General features: G+C 42.7%; 1 protein-coding gene across 4 annotated transcripts in view; it reads right to left on the bottom strand.

Annotated features, from left to right (window-relative positions):
* The window catches only part of Primpol (primase and DNA directed polymerase), a 35602-nt gene extending 16238 nt beyond the window's left edge, over positions 1-19364 (bottom strand). For 2 of the 4 annotated variants that reach the window (XM_048455594.3, XM_048455589.3), the window contains exons 1-7: positions 19273-19364; positions 15036-15112; positions 14681-14730; positions 13693-13930; positions 11177-11274; positions 7825-7954; positions 2500-2647 (exon numbers count right to left, since the gene is read on the bottom strand). In XM_048455594.3, coding sequence (XP_048311551.3) covers positions 2500-2647; positions 7825-7954; positions 11177-11274; positions 13693-13869 — 553 coding nt within the window. In that variant the 5' untranslated portion in view covers positions 13870-13930; positions 14681-14730; positions 15036-15112; positions 19273-19364. The other 2 variants (XM_087901028.1, XM_085680283.2) reach the window with 2 other exon arrangements.
* Between the last annotated feature and the right edge of the window lie 50 nt (positions 19365-19414).

Raw genomic sequence — 19414 nt, 5'->3', positions numbered from 1 at the left:
GCAGATCCTTGCTGGCCAGCCAGCCTAGCTGAAATGGCAATCTTCAAGTTAAGAAGGGGTCCTATCATAGAACAATAATGGGGGAAAGTAACTGAGGAAGATATCCTCATGTCACCTCTGGCCTCCATGTGCCCACAAGGGTGAGTGCACCTGCACACACATGCGGACATGCTTACACCCACACCCACACGTGTGCTTGTGTACACTACACAGAATAGAGATAAGGAAACAGGAAATCACCCGAGGAAGTGGTAAGTGCTTTCACATAACACTGGACGCTGCCACCCAGAAGAGCACTGGCCTTTTAAATCCTGGAGCTGGAGTGACACACAGCTTCTCAGACGGACTGAGAAGTTCAAAATCTTGACAGATCGTCCAAACTGGACTTCAGACAGCCGTAACAAAGAGCGGAAAGGCCCAAGGACTAGAGAAGCACGCTGTGGTGGGAACTGAGTTACGGCTGGAGTGGGGAGATGAGCTGAGAGCACAGTGGACCTCACTGTGCGAGTGGGGCAAGAACGAGCCCTGAAGAGTTTGAGGTACATGTGCTATAATCACCTCACTCCAGCTAGCTGGCCAAATAATCTGGTGGAGATCTGCCGAGGCTGAAGCCTGCACCAGCACTGGATGGTGGTGACTGACACCGCTCACTGACAGACATCACAGGAGAAGGAGCAGGCGCGTAGGGAAAGAGAGGGAGCTTGGGAAGGACATGTTGAGTTGAAACGTCTGAGTGGAAATATTGGCGGGAAGTTGCTGCAGGAATCTGGTGTCTAGAACAATCTAGGTTAAATATAAAGACCCTAGTGGTCTATGCGGATGATAATGGAAGCCGTAGAGAGGGTGACCAGGGAAGGTGATGACAGAGTGAATAGGGTTCACGTGTCATCTAGCCTGCAGTTCCTGACACCCGAGGGATGAGAGAAAGAGTCTGAGGCTGAGCCAACTAATGTGGCAAGGTAAGGAGCGAGCACTCCAGCTCGCTGTGACCCAGCCCTTCTCTAACTGGGGCTTCAGAGCCATACGCCAGGCCTTCAGAGACTATGTCATCCCTTTTTTCTAGGTGGCTGTGAGGTCACGAGACACTGGCAGCTCTGAAATGGGTTGCCTGTTACAAGGATGTTACCAACACTCTTTAAGCCTAAGGCTACTATGCTCTGATGAACACCAGGGCTCTGGCTCTCTTTAAGCCTTAGACTTAGGTGTTCACATTTGGCCTATCCGCATGTTCTCTGGACTGACTTCGCTTTACACCCTGGCCTTCATTTGACCTGGGGCAAGTATTCTGCTTACGCTTTTAGGTGTGCACCCAGATGTCACCGCAGTTCTAAAGTTCTTCAGGGGACAATACGCCCTTCATGATATGACCTAGGGCCCATGCCCCCAAACTAAGGCTAATTTAAGGCTGAAGCAGAGGTCAGAAATACAGATATTAGACATAACAGATAAGGCCTCTCCTGGCTTCTCAGAAAACTGAAAAGAAATCTTATTGGAAAGAAACCAGCATCAGGACATGCATAGTTATCTCAGCATGTATGGTAAGAGGCACTAATGCCACTGATAGCCTGAGTAGGTTAAACTACCTGGAACAGAACAACAGGCCAAGAGCTGAGGTCAGTCATGAAAATTTGTTGGGCCAAAATCATCTCAGGACTGTAATATGAGGGTCGGCTTGTTGGGGTATCTGTCCCGCCCAGTACCCCACAGCCGGCAAGACCCAAAGAAAATCACACATAGGACTCCATAAGATTATAAACTGATTGGCCCATTAGCTCAGTCTTCTTATTAGCTAATTCTTACATCTTACGGTAACCCATAATTCTTGTCTGTGTTAGCCATATGGCTCAGTACCTTTTCCAGCTGTCAGCTCACATGTTGCTTCTTCGTTGGTCTGGGCAGGAATGGCGGAGGGAGCTTCTTGCTTCCCAGAATTCTCCTGTTCTCATTGCATCACCTCTATTTCCTGCCTGGTTTTCCCGCCTATACTTCCTACCTGGCCAATCAGCATTTATCTAAAATATAATTGACAGATTACAGACAATTCTCCTGCACCACAGGGCCTGTATCTTGAGGCCTGTAGGACAGAGAAAAGTCTGACTCGAGTTTCAGGGAATCGAGGGAGGATGAGACAGCAAAACCTAGGTAGACCCCCCTCCAGCCAGAGGGAGGGCTTAGCTGTTTCTCATTGGCTAGAGGTGCCCCCACATCAGACTATGTCACTTAACCTATATAAGCTGATGTTCACAGTAATAAACTGAGTTCCTGCTTTGACTTGACTCCGTATCACATCTGAATGTCCTGCGTAGTGGGGCTGCAGAATTGCAGATAGCGCACTTACCTTTCCCTAGGGAATAAGGAGGCTGAGGAGGCCTAGCAAAACTCATTTCATCTTTTTAGAATAGGTAAGCAACCAAAAAGGTTAGGAAAACCTAGAAAGTTTCAAGAGGAGAAGGAAACACAAGTTTTTAATATAACTAGGATCTTTTGAAAGGTACTCACCAACATGAATGTTATCTTTAAATGCCGCATCACGGAGCTGAAATATTAGATGTCGGCTAAATTTTTCTTCAGTGCTGGAATCCAAGTTGAAAACATCTTCAGCTGAGCAGTGAACATTATATAACTCCTCAAGTGCTTTACAAACATGCTAAAAATACAAACACATGTAAATAATGTACGGTTTTGATTTTAGATTTCTTTATCAATCTAAATACCTTGTTACAAATTAGATGATTTATTGTTATAACTTTTGTTTATTATTATGTATAGTGTTCTACCTGCATGTATGCCCGAGGGCCATAGGAGGATGCCAGATCTTATTACAGATGGTTGCGAGCCACCATGTTGCTGGCAATTGAACTCAGGACCTCTGGAAGAGCAGCCAGTGCTCTTAACCTCTGAGCCATCTCTCCAGCCCTCATCATAACTTTTATTTTTTTTTTTATTAAAAGTTTCCACCTCCTCCCCTCCTCCCACTTCCCTGTCCCCTCCCTCTCCCCCTCCCTCTCCAGTCCAAAGAGCAGTCAGGGTTCCCTGCCCTGTGGGAAGTCCAAGGTCCTCCCCTCTCCATCCAGGTCTATAAAGGTGAGCATCCAAACAGACTAGGCTCCCACAAAGCCAGTACATGCAGTAGAATCAGAACCCAGTGCCATTTTCCTTGGATTCTCAGTCAGCCCTCATTGTCAGCCACATTCAGAGAGTCCAGTTTGATCACATGCTCCGTCACTCCCAGTCCAGCTGGCCTTGGTGAGCTCCCATTAGATCAGCCCCACCGTCTCAGTGGGTGGACGCACCCCTCGCGGTCCTGACTTCCTTGCTCATGTTCTCCCTCCTTCTGCTCCTCATTTGGACCTTGGGAGCTCAGTCCAGTGCATTATAACAACCCTACCAATTTTCTTATAAGTTGAAATACATCACTTAAAATTATCATATGTTTATGTCAAAATTTTAAAGGTAAGGCTGGAGAGATGGTTCAGGGGTTAAGAGCATTGCCTGCTCTCCCAGAGGTCCTGGTTTCAATTCCAGCACTCACATGGCAGCTCACGACCATGTGTTCCTCCATTCGAGGAGCTCCAATATCCTCTTCTGTCTTCTGGGCACTGGCTGCATTTGATATACAAATATACGTGCTGGCAAAACATGCATAGACATAAAATTCTAAAAATCATTTTAAATTTTTTCTCTTAGGGCTGGAGAGGTATCTCAGTATTAAAAGCAGTCGCTACTGTTTCAGAGAACCCAGGCTTGATTCACAATACATACACGGTAGCTCACAACCATATGTAACCCCAGCTCCAGGGGCTCCTATCCCCTCATCCAGTCTCTATAAGTACCAGGATCACATATGGCGCACAGATATACATTTAGGCAAAAGCACCCAAACACATTTTTTAAAAATTTCATATGCTCTCAGGACTGAAGAAGATTCTTAAAGGTCAAGCAATTTATATACTAATCTCCTCTAAAATCATGATTGCTCTGTACCTCCTAAAATATTAGCTGTCTGAGTTAGGATTTCGATTGATATGAAAAAAATATCATGACCAAAACCAACATAGGGAAGAAAGGGCTTAAGTCATCTTCCAGCTTGTAGTACATCATCCAGAATAGTCAGGGCAGGAACTGATGCAGAAGTCGTGGAGGGAGGCAGCTACCAGCTTATCCCTGTGGCTTGTTCAGTCCACTCTCTTACACCATCCAGGACCACCTCAGTGAGCTGGGCCCATCCACATCAATCATTAATACAAGAAAATGGCCCGCAGGACAATTTGGAGAGGGCATCATTTCCATTGAGGTTCCCTCTTCCCAAATGACTCTGGCTCATGTCAAGCTGACGAACACTCACCAGAATAGAAGCTAAAAGTTAGAGTCTCTGGTCTCCTTTTAAAACTTATTAGAAAGTTTCCCATTTCTACCTCGAAGAATACAGCCTGAAATCATACAGCTTAGGAACCAACATTTGGATTTAGGAAGTGCTATTTGAGTTTTGGCCCAGCCACTTACTGTTCTTAGTGCTATGATCAATTCTAATCCCGACAATCCTCGGCTGTGATAGCACTAGTAAATATCACCGGACTTCTGGAGTTATTGTAAGGAATAATGAAAAACGAGATTAAGGAGCTAGCTAGTGCCCCACAGAGGTAACTGCTTAAACGTACTGCCTGTGGAGGGAGGTCGAGACAAGTCCCTTCTCCCTGACCACCGTCAGTCTCCTCGTCTGTAAAACGAAGAACTACCCACCATCGAGTTAGCAGAAATGTTTGCAAAATTTGTCAGTCACTTAAATATCTGATAGTTACACAAGATATTATACCCACTACCAGATTCATATTATTAGTTCACAATTACTTCATCTTATTTCCAGCATCTGAGCTTACTTCTCTTGAGGAAATCCTCACTTTCTCAGCGCTCTCCCTCAGTCTCTTCATCATTTTTTCCTAGATGTCTCCTTGAAGAACTTGCAGAGCTGCAGCTTCACGGCAGCTTACATCACTGTGATACCTGTCCCCTCTGTGGACCAGACAGGGAGCACACTCTGGCCTGCCCCATTCTAGACTGACTAGCATGCAGACATAGCTGTGTGGGCCAACTTGGACAGTGTGAGTAAGAGGCAATAATTTGGGGGTAGGTGGGTAATAGCAACAAGCTTAGTTTTTAATACAACAGAATTACACTGGATAGTATATGAGCCATGGATAAGTTTCCATCTTTTTAAAGAGGCTTTTTTGTTTATTTTTCAAGAGAGGGTTTCTCTGTGTAGCCAAGGCTGTCCTAGAATTCCCTTTGTAGACCAGGCTGGCCTCAAACTCAGAGATCCGTCTGCCTCTGCCTGCTCAGTGTTGGGATTAAAGGTGTGCGCCACCACCACTGTGTAAGCTATTTACAAGCTGGATCTTTTCTATGGCGGCTAACTTGATCCTAACTTACTATTCTTTGTTAGATTAAGCAGTGACCATGTCTCTCCGGCTCACCATTTCATTCCTACAGTCCACATACAGAACCTGACACTCGGGAGCTGCTGAGAAGCATCTGGTATTTGAATAAACTTCTGTGCTCTGAAGTTATAGAGAGGAAATTCAGTGGCTCTTCAGTTTTGGTATCAACCTTTCCTAAATCCTACTTCCCAAGTTGGACAGGAAACAGAATTATAGTTATTTATGAAACTACACTATACAAGGTTTCAGACACATGGAGGTTAAAGACACGTGATTACTTAAGCAATCACAGTACTGACAAAATGCATTAGCACCAGAAGTCATCCTAATTGACAGGAGTGGCTTGATTGAACCTTATCAGTTAAGTCATTGAGCCGAAAGGTGTCAACCAGTTGTTATTAAAGTTATTTATTAACTGTCTGTTAATTTAAAGATAAGAACTAATTGAATTTTATGGGTGTGGTAGTGCACACCTATAATCCCAGCACTTAATTGGGAGACTTCAGAAGCAGGAGGATAAGAGGTTCAGGGTTTTCTCTGGCTACATAGTGAGCTGGAGGCCCTTAAGACAGTATGTGACCTGGTTTTATCCATCAAAATGGCTGTGAGTAAAGGCACCTGGTGCTACACGTTCAATTCCCTGGACCTACATGGTGGAAAGTAAGAAGCAACTCCTGCAAGTTGTCTTTTCACATCCCCATGCGAACTGCGGCACATGCATGAAAAACACAGCACACACGAACACTTAAATGTAGGCGCAAAAGAACAAATAGCTAACCTAATTTAAGCTTCATGAGACTCAAAACAAATCTACTAGATTATAAAGGTGTTATGTGCAAAGAAACTAAAATGAAATTAATTTCAATATAATTATTTACAGAGTTGTATTAAAACAATACTAATATGAACTGTTCTATCAAATAGTAAAGATGTTAAATAAAATTGTTATACAATTTTGAAGTTAGATTTCTACAATGACCGCCACATTTTCCTGACACAGATTAGTTCTTCAGTGGTTATATAGATCAGATGTAAAGAATTAAGAGGAAAAAATTAAACCCTTAGTGTTTAATTTTCATGTGTTTAGTTAAATCTGTTACACAAGAGTTTGATCCTCTGTTTATTTACATTAGGGATATTTCTACCTTCTAATGCATTGTAGCACTTTGTTTAATAGTAGCAACGAAAACCTCTGAATCTTAGTTCTTTGTAACTCATCTATGTAAGAAATCCTGTATTAGATTGTTGAAATAGATCACAAAACCAGAAAAAAAAAGTTAATATCGATGAATTATGACAAACACAAAGTCAAAAACTAAGCCAGTGACTCATACCTGCGGTCATCATTCCAGAGTCAAAGTCTGGAAGATAGCCTCACGTTTCAGGACAGTGCACACATGCACGCACACGCGCGCGCGCACACACACACACACACACACACACACGTACACGCAACCAACCACCACCAACAACAACCCATACAATTTACGAGCTATAATAAAACAACATATTTAGGTTGAGTCTTCAGTGGCTATTTTAAGAATAAAATGATTTGTTTGTTTTGGAGAAATTTACATGTTTATTTGCTTCAGAGTCAGGTATCTACAAATATTTATCATGTAAACTTAAAGTCAAATATGCAAAGATCTAATGAAATTAGCAGACCACCTTTAGCAAGAATATTTGAATTTAGATACATTTTCAAACTATAAAATTATTTTTCATATGGTTAACATTCAAAAGAAAAAATGTTAAAACCTACTCTGAGGCTACATGGTCAATGCAATTTTCATACAATTTAGGCAAAACAATCTTAAGTTTTTAAAAACAGACATCAATATATAAGTCCATATAATTTCTTTTTACTGACACAGCTAAATAAAAAAATTAAACATTAGCACTTCACTCTTTACTTAGATGAAAACAGACGCAACTATTTGTATTCTAGGTTTCCCCAGTTACTATCTGTAGCATCCAAATATGTTCTAGTCTCTTTGAGTCTTAACTATTTTTATTCATAAAGGTGCAGATACAATTTCCAAGATTCCCACCAGTTCACAACTTCTGATAACACTTTCAGTCAAAATTTCTCCAAATTTCATCTCAGTGTCCAATTTTAAATGACATTTGCTTTATCTGGCTTTTGCTACAATAAGTTTTTATACTTCCAGTGAAGTTAAACAATGTTCCCACTGTCATTTATTTCAGCTTTTAAAACTAGATATAGTAATTAAAAAATACAGGGCATTAATTGAATTTTCATTTGGTTTCATAGTTTACTCACAGAAATAATGTTGTTAAAAGAAATAGCAAGGAGAAGCAGGAAAAGCACGGAGTACGTGGGACACATGGAGGAGCCAGGGACTGTGGAAGCGGGAGAAGAACTTACCTCTATGAGCAATGCAACCATCCTTTTCCCATCAGCTCCTGGGTTGGCCAGCTTGTTAAATTCCAGATCAAAATAAAGCTTGCACACAGCATTCTCAGGAATAACTTCATAGCAATGCAAGAGAGTTTTCCTAAATTGAATAATCCAAAATTACTAGATTTGTATTACACAGTCTATTTTAAAATGTAGTATTACTGGGGGTGAGGTGTGGCAGTCAGCGGACAACCTGCAGAAGTCATTTCTTTTTCCATCATGGGTTCCAAGGACTAAACTCAGGGGGTCAGACTCACACAGTGAGTACCTTCACTAACTGAGTCACCTCACCCGCCCATACATCTTACACCTTTGGGAACATGGTCCTGTACTCAAGAACAGTGACCATTGTGCTTTATGAATGTATAACTATGAATTAATAAACTGGTAAAGACAATGTGCTAACAATAAGTCTGTGGCTCACAGTTCTAGAGTTTCTGACAAAATGATGCTAACAATTGCACTCAGAAAATTGTAACTGGCAAAGAAGGTCAGTCTTGCAGTGCTATTTATTCACAAACATCTTGATATGGTCTAACTTCTTCGTTTGCTGCTTTTGCTGAGATTTTGAAACAAATATTATTTAAGAAAAGAATGTGAAGGTGTCAGATGTGGGTGCTCTGAAAGAGTTGTCAGTGCTCTTAACCACTGAGTCATCTTTCCTACACCTTTTAAAATATTTTAGAAAAGGAAATTCTCTCTTGAGACACCTTCACCCACCTCTTTAACTGTGTAAATTGCCTTTTTCCTATTTCAGTCTCTCTCTACCCTCTGGTCCAATGCTTAAATCTTTATTAAAATCTTATCTCCATAAATATGCTTTTATAATAATGGTTTTTAAAAAGTAAAAAAAAATCTGCATCTCTAGAAGTCAATAATTGTCCAATTTATGTAGACATGGGAGGAATGGTACTGAGTCAAAACACAAATGCGTGAAATTTAGGCAGTACTCTTACGAATAAAGGGTCTGTAGTAAGTTTAAACAGGAAAAGTAAGGGTGCAAGGGCTGGAGAGACAGTTTATTGCTCTTCCAAAGGACCTGAGTTCAGTTCCCAGCACCCATGTTAGGTACCTGACAACTATCTGTAACATCTGTTCTTCTGCTTCCTCAGTACCTGCACCCCTGCACACACGTGGCATTCACAATACTCAGAAATAAAAATAAATAACAGTTTTTAAAAAGAAAAATGAGGGGAGTACATCATCATGAGGCAGACCGTCCCTGTGGGCACCACCACATACACTGTGACAGCCCTACACTGACAGTGCAGACTGTCCCTGTGGGTACCACCACATACACGGTGACAGCCCTACACTGACAGTGCAGACAGTCCCTGTGGGTACCACCACATACACTGTGACAGCCCTACACTGACAGTGCAGACAGTCCCTGTGGGTACCACCACATACACGGTGACAGCCCTACACTGACAGTGCAGACCGTCCCTGTGGGTACCACCACATACACGGTGACAGCCCTACACTGACAGTGCAGACAGTCCCTGTGGGTCCCACCACATACACGGTGACAGCCCTACACTGACAGTGCAGACCGTCCCTGTGGGTACCACCACATACACGGTGACAGCCCTACACTGACAGTGCAGACCGTCCCTGTGGGTACCACCACATACACGGTGACAGCCCTACACTGACAGTGCAGACCGTCCCTGTGGGTCCCACCACATACACGGTGACAGCCCTACACTGACAGTGCAGACCGTCCCTGTGGGTCCCACCACATACACGGTGACAGCCCTACACTGACAGTGCAGACCGTCCCTGTGGGTACCACCACATACACGGTGACAGTGCTACATTTACAGTCCAAGATGAGACTGTGTTTCAACAAAACACCATCTGTCACACTGCATTAAGAACCACTATGGACCAGGTGTGGTGGTGGACGCCTTAAGTCCCAATCACTCAGGATGCAGAAGCAGGTGGATCTCTGAGCTTGAGGACAGTTTGGTCTACATAGTAAATACCAGAAAAGTCAGGGCTATACAGAGAAATCCTACCCCAAAAAGAAAAAAAAAATAAAAAACCAAAACCAAACCAAACCAAAGCAATGAAACAAACATCTTCATTCACCTTTGACTGGCATCCATGTATACAAGCATACCTAAATTTGTTTTATAACTGAAGCTACTTAAATAACTTAAATAACATCATAATAAAAGCATTTTAAGTCATTTACTCCCCTTTCCATAGATCACTCAAATCCGAGAAACAGATTAATATAACAGGTGTATTAAATGAATATTATGTATGGTATATAGTATGGTAGAAGATGAAAAGCCATCTCCTAAAAGCTGTTTTCTAACCTCTACTTGCACGCCATGGTACGTGTGTCCACAAGTGCATGAGTGCACACGCGGGCACATGCAAACACCACACACGCATGCATACACACATGCATGCATGTAAAATAAATAAATGAACTTTAAAAAACATTTAAAAGATTATGTGTGTAGGGCACGGTGTTGTACACCTTTATTTCCAGCACTCAGGAGAGGGAAACAGGCTTTTCTCTGTAAGTTCAAAGGCAACCTGGTCTACATAGTGAGTTCTAGGCCAGGCTGAGCTACCTAGTGAAATCCTGTCTTGAAAAATAAAAAAAGAAAAAAAAAAGAAAATGAAGTATTAAAAAATGATGTCAAATATGGAACCTCCAAATGACACACATTGGAGTCAATGGCTACCAGAAAGATAAATGAGTCTATCATTAGCTTCTGTGAGTACCAGAACCATTTTTTTCAAAAGGAACTTCAGAACTCAGTTCTAAAGGTTAAAGAGCAATGAGCTGGGTAGTTTTATGACAGCTTGACACAGCTTCAGTCATCTGGAAGGCAGGAGCCTCGGCTGAGAAAATGCCTCCATATCATTGGGCTAAGCAGACAAGCCTGTAGGGCGTTTTTGAGATTGACAGGGCAGGTCCAGCCATTGGTGGGCGGTGCCATCCCTGGGCTGGTGGTCCTGGGTTCTAAAAGAAACCAGGCTGAGCAAGCATAGGAAACAAGCCAGTAAACAGCAACCTTGCACTGCCTCGGCATCAGCTCCTGCCTCCACGTTTTTGCCCTGCTTCGGTTCCTGTCCTGACTTCCTTCAATAACGAACAGTGACGTAGACGTGTAAGCCAAATAAACTCTTTTCTCTTCAACTTGTTTTTGGTCATAGTGTTTCATCACAGCAATAGTAACCCTGAGACAAACACCAAATCATGTAGCCAAGAACTGAACACCAGTTTGGCATGAATTAATTTCAACAACAACAAAAAAATCCCAACTTTAGGTAATTATGTTGCTCTGCTACTTACCGGGACTTATAGTAAAACCAAAGTTGAGCATACGATGTTACAAGGTAGATGCGTTGTCCATCTCCTGCTTTGCACTCCAAAGCAAATACGTGAACATTCTACACAAAATTTAAAATAATTTTTGAAAAACTTACAACAAGCAAATCTAAGTTCAGCTGTAACTCATAAATGTTCATAAAGAATTTTGCCATTCAAGACAGCAAAATTTGGAACTTGAACAATTAACTTATTAAAAATGAGACAGTTACTACACCCATGTCATCTCAAATCTATATACATTATTTTTTCTTTCTTTTAAATCTATTTATTTTATTTCATGTGTGTGAGTGTTTGGTCTGCATGTATGTATGCATACCATATGTGTGCCTGGCCTGCTAGATGTCAGAAGGCAGCACTGGATTCCCTGGAAGTGCAGGAGAAACAAGTGCTACTAACCACTGAGTCATCTCTCCAGCCCTTAAAATAATTCTTTATTTTTTGGCTGGAGCAACGGTTTAATGGTTAAAAGCACTCACTAGCTGCTCTTTCCAGAGGATTTAGGTTCAATTCCCAGCACCCACATGGCAACTCAGAGCTGTCTGTACCTCAGTCCCAGGAGGTCTAACGCCCTCTTCTGTCCTCTTCGGGCACTACATGTATGTGGCACACAGACACACATTTAGGCAAGTACTCATACAATAAAATTTTTTATTTGTCTTTATGTGTATGTGTGAGTGCCTGCATGTATGGTATTTCTCTGTGTACCATACTCATGCAAGGCATGTTTGGAGGCCAGAAGAAGGCACTGGATCGCGTGTAAGTCTTAACCACTGAGCCATCTCTTTAGTCCCCGTTTTAAACCAGTGACAAGAGACGTGTGTAAGACACAGACATACTTTCCAGATTAAAAATAAAATTAAAAAAAGGAGAAAGTCCATTCTTAATTCGCTTACTCTCATTCAACCTAAGACAGTTTCATCTCTCAGTTTATAAAATTAGAGTCCTTTGACAAAATTACAAAACCCTCCATACGACCATAAACTATTTCAACTGAAATATATTAATAAAGTCTCCTTTCCTACAGAAATGTGGACAGGATTAAATATTAGGTTAAGGTGACTCGCAGCTGCTGCCCCAGGAACTTCTGCTAACCCAGCACACAGGAGGCGCTGCATGAGGAGCTCCTGCTAATTCAGGCACGCACAGAAACTGTCTGCCCCTCCAGCGAGAAGAAGCTGGTGAGTCTATTTTCATAAATGAGAAACCATGCAAAGACTCTGTTGCTTGACTCTTAAAGCTCTTTTGGGAGCTGGGGCTGTGTCTCATGGTGGAGCACTTGCCTAGCATATGTGAGGACCTGGGATCAAATCCCCGAATAGGAAAAATCTTCCTGAAATAAACTTTGCACTGGTGAGAGGCAAGTGTATCCCTGTTTGGTTCTGGAAAGAGCAAGTTCAAATGTGTATAAATTTTAAATCCTGATGCCTGACTAGGTTTACACAGAATGAGTAAGAAGGTTTTTCCAATGTCTCCTATTTTGTGGAAATCTGCATAAGTATCTTTTTACTCACAAAACAAGTTATTTCTCTCCAATATGAAGAACTTTGTGTTTTCACACAGAATCAATGATCATAATCACAATATATATTTAAACTATCTAAACATTTCTATTATATTTATGTATATATGCGTGGGATGCCTGGGGTGGGGAGATGCACTTGCCAGGACGTGCATGTGGAGGCCAGAGGGCAATTTTAGGTGATCAATTCTCTCCTTCTACCGAGTGGGTCTCAGGAATCAAACTCAAACCATCAGGGTTAGCAGCAGGTGCCTTTACCCATGGAGCATTAGGCCCAAGTTACAATTTATATATGCATCTTATCTTTTACTTGTCTTTATATTCCATAAGCACACAACAAGCAAACAGTAGGCAATATGATGTGTATTGCTTGGTTAATTTAATTTTGGGTTTGACCTCCATACTCCTTGTAAGGCTGGTGCACATTGAGCAGCTCCTCTCGCTTGCTGAATGTGCTGGGAATATGCTCACCCCCCCCCCCCACCCCCAGTATTTTTCACGTCAATGCTGTCACACAGTCCACAGTTTTAAAAACAAGCTAATAAATGTCATTCTTTGGCCAAGAGATGGGTCAGTGGTTAAAAGCACTTGCTGCTTCTGCAGAGGACCCAGGTTCAGCTCTTAGCACCCAAATGGTGCCTCACAGCCATCTATACCTCCAGTTCCAGGGGATCTGACCCCTCTTCTAGATTCCATGGACACTGAATGATATGACATACATATATACAGATAAAGACACTTATACATATAAAATAAAACTAAAAAGAAATACCATTATTTTCATTACTAAAATATACACTAAGTGGTTAAGGAATTCAAAGGGATATTTTTACAAGTCATGTGCTATCAAGATTACTATTGTGTTTTCTTGGTAAAGTATCTGATTTGAAATGATAACAAATAATTTTTTTCAAACCTTGAATGTTACTTAAGATTTAAAATAAAATAAAGCAATCACCTCTTTACAGCTTTTAACAAAATTAAAAGCTTGATTCTGACGATGAAATAGCTTCCAAATGGAGGGTGGTTCTTCTGGCTTGGACAGTCTCGGTCTATACACAGACGACAACGGCTTCCTCTCATAGTGAGATGCTCGCTCTTCTATTTGCTTCCGCATTGATTCCCATTTCCTCATCGTTGGTTCAGAAGCAGGGAGAGAATAAATCCAACCTCAGAAAGCTTTCTGTCAATTAGTACTAAACAAACAAAAACATTAATTCTTTGTTTAGCATTTATTCTTCCTGGTATGACCCCAAATCTGGCTTCCTGACACTTGTGTGCTTATTTGTTTTACATTTTCTTTTTTGCACAAAGTCTCACCGTAGAACAGGAATAGAGCTGGTCACACAAATCCTCAGACCTTCCCTCTACTAGTCTTAGGACTATGGCGAAGTTAATGAAACTCCATGAGATCTTGGTTAATCAATTACAATTGGAATCAATTGACTCTTGAATGTTCTAGGCTGTACCTTGTGATAAGACTTATGAAAATGTTTGATGAATTATAAAGCCCTGTGTGAATGTTTTCAGTATCATTATGATTTCAACGCAGCAAACCTATTGCTCAGCTGATGCTTACTGTCGTGGACCCTCTTCCTGCGTGATCATTTCTTAGTGTACAGGTCACATCTAGGCATCGTGGAAGGTCTTTCTGTTCTTATCTTTCCTCCCAACACAACAGAGGGATGGCAATTCTGCTCTAAGCGTAGCTTCGTCTGTACATTATTATAAACTTTGTGTTTTGCTACTTCTTCCAGCCCAGGGGCCATCTAAGCTCAATGGCACTCTGACTCTGGGCTTGACCATGTGACCTGCTTGGGCCAAGGTCACACCGACAAATAAAAGACCAGGTGCCTCTGCACAGACTTGGCTCTCTTGGAGTCCTGCCCTGAGACTGCACGTCACAATCCAGCAAGGGGTAGAGGACCATCGTTTTTCCACTTAACTGCACATCAGAGGGTGAGGGCCACATGAGGAAGATTTCCAAAGACACCTCCTGAGAAGCCAAAGTCAATCAGACACGTAAGTTAGGACATTTCGTATTACACAACTTTCAAACCGAATGAATTCAAAACAGAATGTAGAACTGCCCAGCGTCAACCAGAGACCCACTTAAAAAAATAAATCTGTAAAAAAAAAAAATCAGTAAGTTTCAAGCTGGTTTTTACACAAAATTAGATAAATTGGGGTTCTTTATCAATATCATCTATACTATTATTTACTCATACGAAAATGGATATATTAGCTTTTAAGTGAGACAGAAAAACATACTAAAGCATTTAGGGGCAAATTATTATTTACCTATGGCAATGCCCTTGTCTTCAATTTTAGCAGAAATCTTTGCAGTGACACAATCTCATTAACAAATGGCATATTCCCTGAAAAGAAACACAAAAGAGCCCTAAAAAAATTGAGAAGAAAGATTCCTCTATATTCAGTTTACTTTAATTTGACTCATATATAGATAAAAATCTGCTACATTTCAAAAAACCTAATTGATTTTATTCTGTACAACTTATTACATTGTTGCCCCCAAACAACAAATAGAACGCAATCATACCTGAACCATAGAGTCAAAAAATAACTAAGAATGGCCATATACGTGTTCACAATTTAGTGATACTAAAATCTTGCATACACACACACACACACACACACACACACACAATCTGATATGACTGTGAGAAGATGATATCCATGAAAATCCTAGAGTCACCATGTAAAACCCGTTGAAGATATACTGCGGAGGAAACAACAGAGGGAAAGCAATGCTTAGCATCTCCTATGGCCCTGAACTGTTCTCACGGCTAGAAACGTGTGACAGCTGGAGCTGTCCGAGGACAACTGGAGCCCGACCCAGGAGCAGGAGGGCTGAGCGACAAAAGCAAGGAAAGGGAGACCAGGCAGCATCTGGCCTTCTGGCTGGGGACAACTGTAGCCCCCATCCCTACTCTCTGGGGGAATATGACACCAGATCAGACATACTTTCAATTCCTGGTGTGGAAAGAGTCCTATTGTTCTTTTAAATAATTTTATGCCAAAGCTCCTTTCCACTCAGAGCCTATTTTCGGTAATGGACTGCAAGTCCCACGGGAAAACACTTGCATGCGTTTAAACCACAGGCTTCTAGAGCTCTGTTGTTCTTTTCGGCACAACACAGTATTTAACCACGTCTGCTGCAATCCTACAGCTGCAGGAGTTGGCGTCAGAAAACAGGATTAGTCATCTTACAGTCATTAGTGGGAGCCGGGAAAGCGGAATAGAAGCGGAAAGCTGACCGAGTTGCCTGGGTTTACTAGACTTGTCCGTCAAAGACTATGGATGGTCTGGCTCCCGAGAGCAACTTGACTGGGTGGGGGTTGGGGGTGGGGAGGATATGACGTCACATAGGTGCTTTATAGCCACCATTCATTCACACTGTAATCACTAATACTGTCAACTGGACTGGATTTCAATACACCCACTTTTGTAAAGAACACTTTTGGGGCGTCTGTGAAGTCACCGTCAAAGGCAGTGGGATCACGCGCACTCTAACTTACTGACCATGAACCCCTGGATGGGTTCCGGCTACCATGGTACTGCTGGGAGGTGGTGAAAAGTAGGAAGTGGGGCCTAGCTGAGGAAATACTGCTGTCTGGTTGTCACGATGCAAGCTGCTGTGCTACCATGCCGTCGCAGCCAAGATGGACCAACAACTTTAATGCACAAATGAACGCTTCCTCCATTGAGTTACTCTGCCAGGCGTCTGTCACAGCAATGAGAAGTCTGACCCACACAGGTGTCACAGGCATATGTGGAGCTTCCTGCAGACACGCTCTTGGTTTCTTCCTTCCTTTCCTTTTCCTGAGATGGACTGTTCCCATGGTTGCTCAAGCTGGCCTCAAACTGAAGATCCTCCTGCTTCAGCCTCCCAAGTGCTGGCATTACAGGCATGGGCCACTGTCCACGCGCCAGGTTCTTCACAACTTGACACCAATCAAATCCCATTCCAACTCCAACCTCTCCCTCTACCCTGAGATTAGATCCTCTGGTATTGTGTTTACTGGAGATACTCTAGTTCCAGTATTTACGGTGTTCTTTTATTTAAAAATACTGAACAATATTTTGTGGTATGTACATACTCGTGTGTTTGTATACACATGTGGTCCATGTGTGGGCATGAATGTGAAGGCCAAAAAAAATAATAATAGGTACCTTCCTTCGTTACTCTCCATCTTATTTCTTAAGACAGGGTCTTTAACTAAGCCTGGAGCTCATCGATAGACTTAGACTGAACAGCCAGTAAGCTCCGGGGATCCCTCTGTCTCTAACTCCCCACAATACCCAGCATTTTCCATGGGGGCTGGGATCTGAGTTCAGGCTTTCATGTTTGGACAGCCAGCACTTCACTTACTAAGCCATCCCTCCAGTTCCTCAACATTTTCTTCTTACCTCATCCATGTAAATTTACATATGTGTATTTGTGTGAAGGTATACCACATGCACCGTGTGTGTGCGTTCTTGGAGGCCAGAGGAGGGTGTTGGATCCCCTGGAGCTATAGTTTAGTCCCCTTGGAACTAAACTTGGATCCTCTGGAAGAGCAGCAAGGGCTCTCACTACTCAGGCACACTCCTCTACCTCGCCCTTTCCGGACTCTACAGTGCCTCTCTACAGTAGATCCTGCTCCGTAAGCATTCACGCTCAAATGGTCATCCTTAAAGCATGCTATTAAAATTCGCTTACAAACATATTACTATGTAAGCTTACTTTCTAGAATGTATAACAAGCTAAGAAATTAAACATAAACGACTGAATTTCCTCTCTCCTCACTTGTTATTCTGCCTACGAACAGAAGCCATATTTCAATGTCTGTGGACAGAGGCTGCTAGTTTGTTTCCCGACCGCCCTGACTAGAAATCATCACACAGAAACTATATTATTTGCAATACTGCTTGGTCAATAGCTTAAGCCTATTTTTAGCTAACTCTTACATCCGGAACTAACCCATCTCCATTAATCTGTGTATTGCCACATGGTTGTGGCTTACCGGGTAAAGTTCCGGTGCTTCTGTCTCATGTTGCAAATCCTACTGGCGTTTGCCACCATTTCAAAATCGCGTGGTTTTTTTTTTTAATTAAATAACTGGGAAGGACTTCCCATACCAAATGTCCATAAAACCTACTAGAAGGGATGAGAATGCCTGCAACACCGTTCCAGCTCTTGTTTTCTTTCATCCGCACTGATCTCCCGCCCAAACAGTACAACTCTACCAGACTAATGACCCTCACGCCACGTTTACAGCTTCTCACAGGAACACTTGTTACTGATCCACAGTATCATTTAATTAATATGTAGTCTATCTTATGAAGTCTAAAGATTCCCTGCAGAATCTGGCCCTAAAACGATTATCTACTATATTCTATAGATAGATAGATAGATAGATAGATAGAATATATAGAGATATATAAATATCTACTATACTTCCAGTTCCGTTTTCTCGCCAAATGGAAGGCAATGACCACTCCCAGCCCCTCGACTACTTGGGAAGCCCTCATACATACTCCAGCTGCTGCCACCTGGAAAACACTCCTTTACTTTTCCTGAATTCTTCCTCTCTGAGGAGGCCCAGAACACTCTGGGCTCCCTCTGGGTCACCGATGTGAAGAGAAATTACGGAGCTCAGACAAAGACATCACCTACATGTGTTTTGCCTTACCAGACGCCCTTAGATCAAGTCAATATAACTTGTCAGAAAACTCCTGCCAAGCTGTATCTAAAAGTATCATTTTTGTTAAGAACCTTTAGCACAGGGAGGGGTGAGGACCCCACAAGATCAGGGTTTCTCAATCAGTTCCTTTCTTGAGAAGCACAGCCTCCACGAAGCATCAAAGCATCATTAGCGCGTTAAATGCGTCCTGCTGCTTAGTTTATCCCACTGAGAAAGGGCTGGTCCTCACTCACTTGGGGAGGGATAATGATAGATCACCTTGTTTCTGGAATCAGCATTTAACTACTGTGGCTCTGCTCTTCGCCAGAGCAAACCACTTAGCCTTTTTAATAAGCCTCTGTTGGAAATGGATAAAATAAAAAATATATTTTGGAAAGGCAGGAGCATGGATTGTGTACCCAACAAACGGTAGACACCCGTGTACCCACGTATACCACATTCCCTTACATCCAACCAGGGAAGAGTGAGTGGAAGCAAGCTGCTGCTCTCGTGGGATAAATTTGTCGTCTCCAGAGTACCCAGAGCCCCTGAGATGTGACGCCGAGTGCTGTGCTCCTCTTCTGACTTATTATGCAAAAAACGCTTCACTGCGTCAGGGTCTAAAACAGTGCGGGGTTCAGTAAGGTCGTTGGGACTTCGGACAGAGGGACCGAGAGATGAACGGAAGTGAAGGAAGGCCTCAGTTTGAGAGGAAAGAGAGATTACGGGTGAGGGGCGATTGCAACCCTATTTTCCACTTGCCAGAGCTCTGACTGATAGCATGGTCGCCCAGAACGCCCATCTTTGCGCAACTGGAATCAGGCGCGGCCTAAGGACGCCTCTAAATTTACCTGAGGTGTTGCACAGCGGCCGGAGGAAGCTGCAGATGGCGGGAACGGAGCTTCAAACCCCCGCGCGGGGGCGGGGCCGGTGGGGCGGGGCCCTGGAGGGCGGGGCCTGCGAGAGACGGGTCTGCGGCGGCCGAGCACCAGG

The sequence above is a fragment of the Myodes glareolus genome, chromosome 23 (genome assembly GCF_982192425.1).
Source record: "Myodes glareolus chromosome 23, mMyoGla1.1, whole genome shotgun sequence".
Lineage (NCBI taxonomy): Eukaryota > Metazoa > Chordata > Mammalia > Rodentia > Cricetidae > Myodes > Myodes glareolus.
This window is presented reverse-complemented; position numbering and strand designations above follow the sequence as displayed.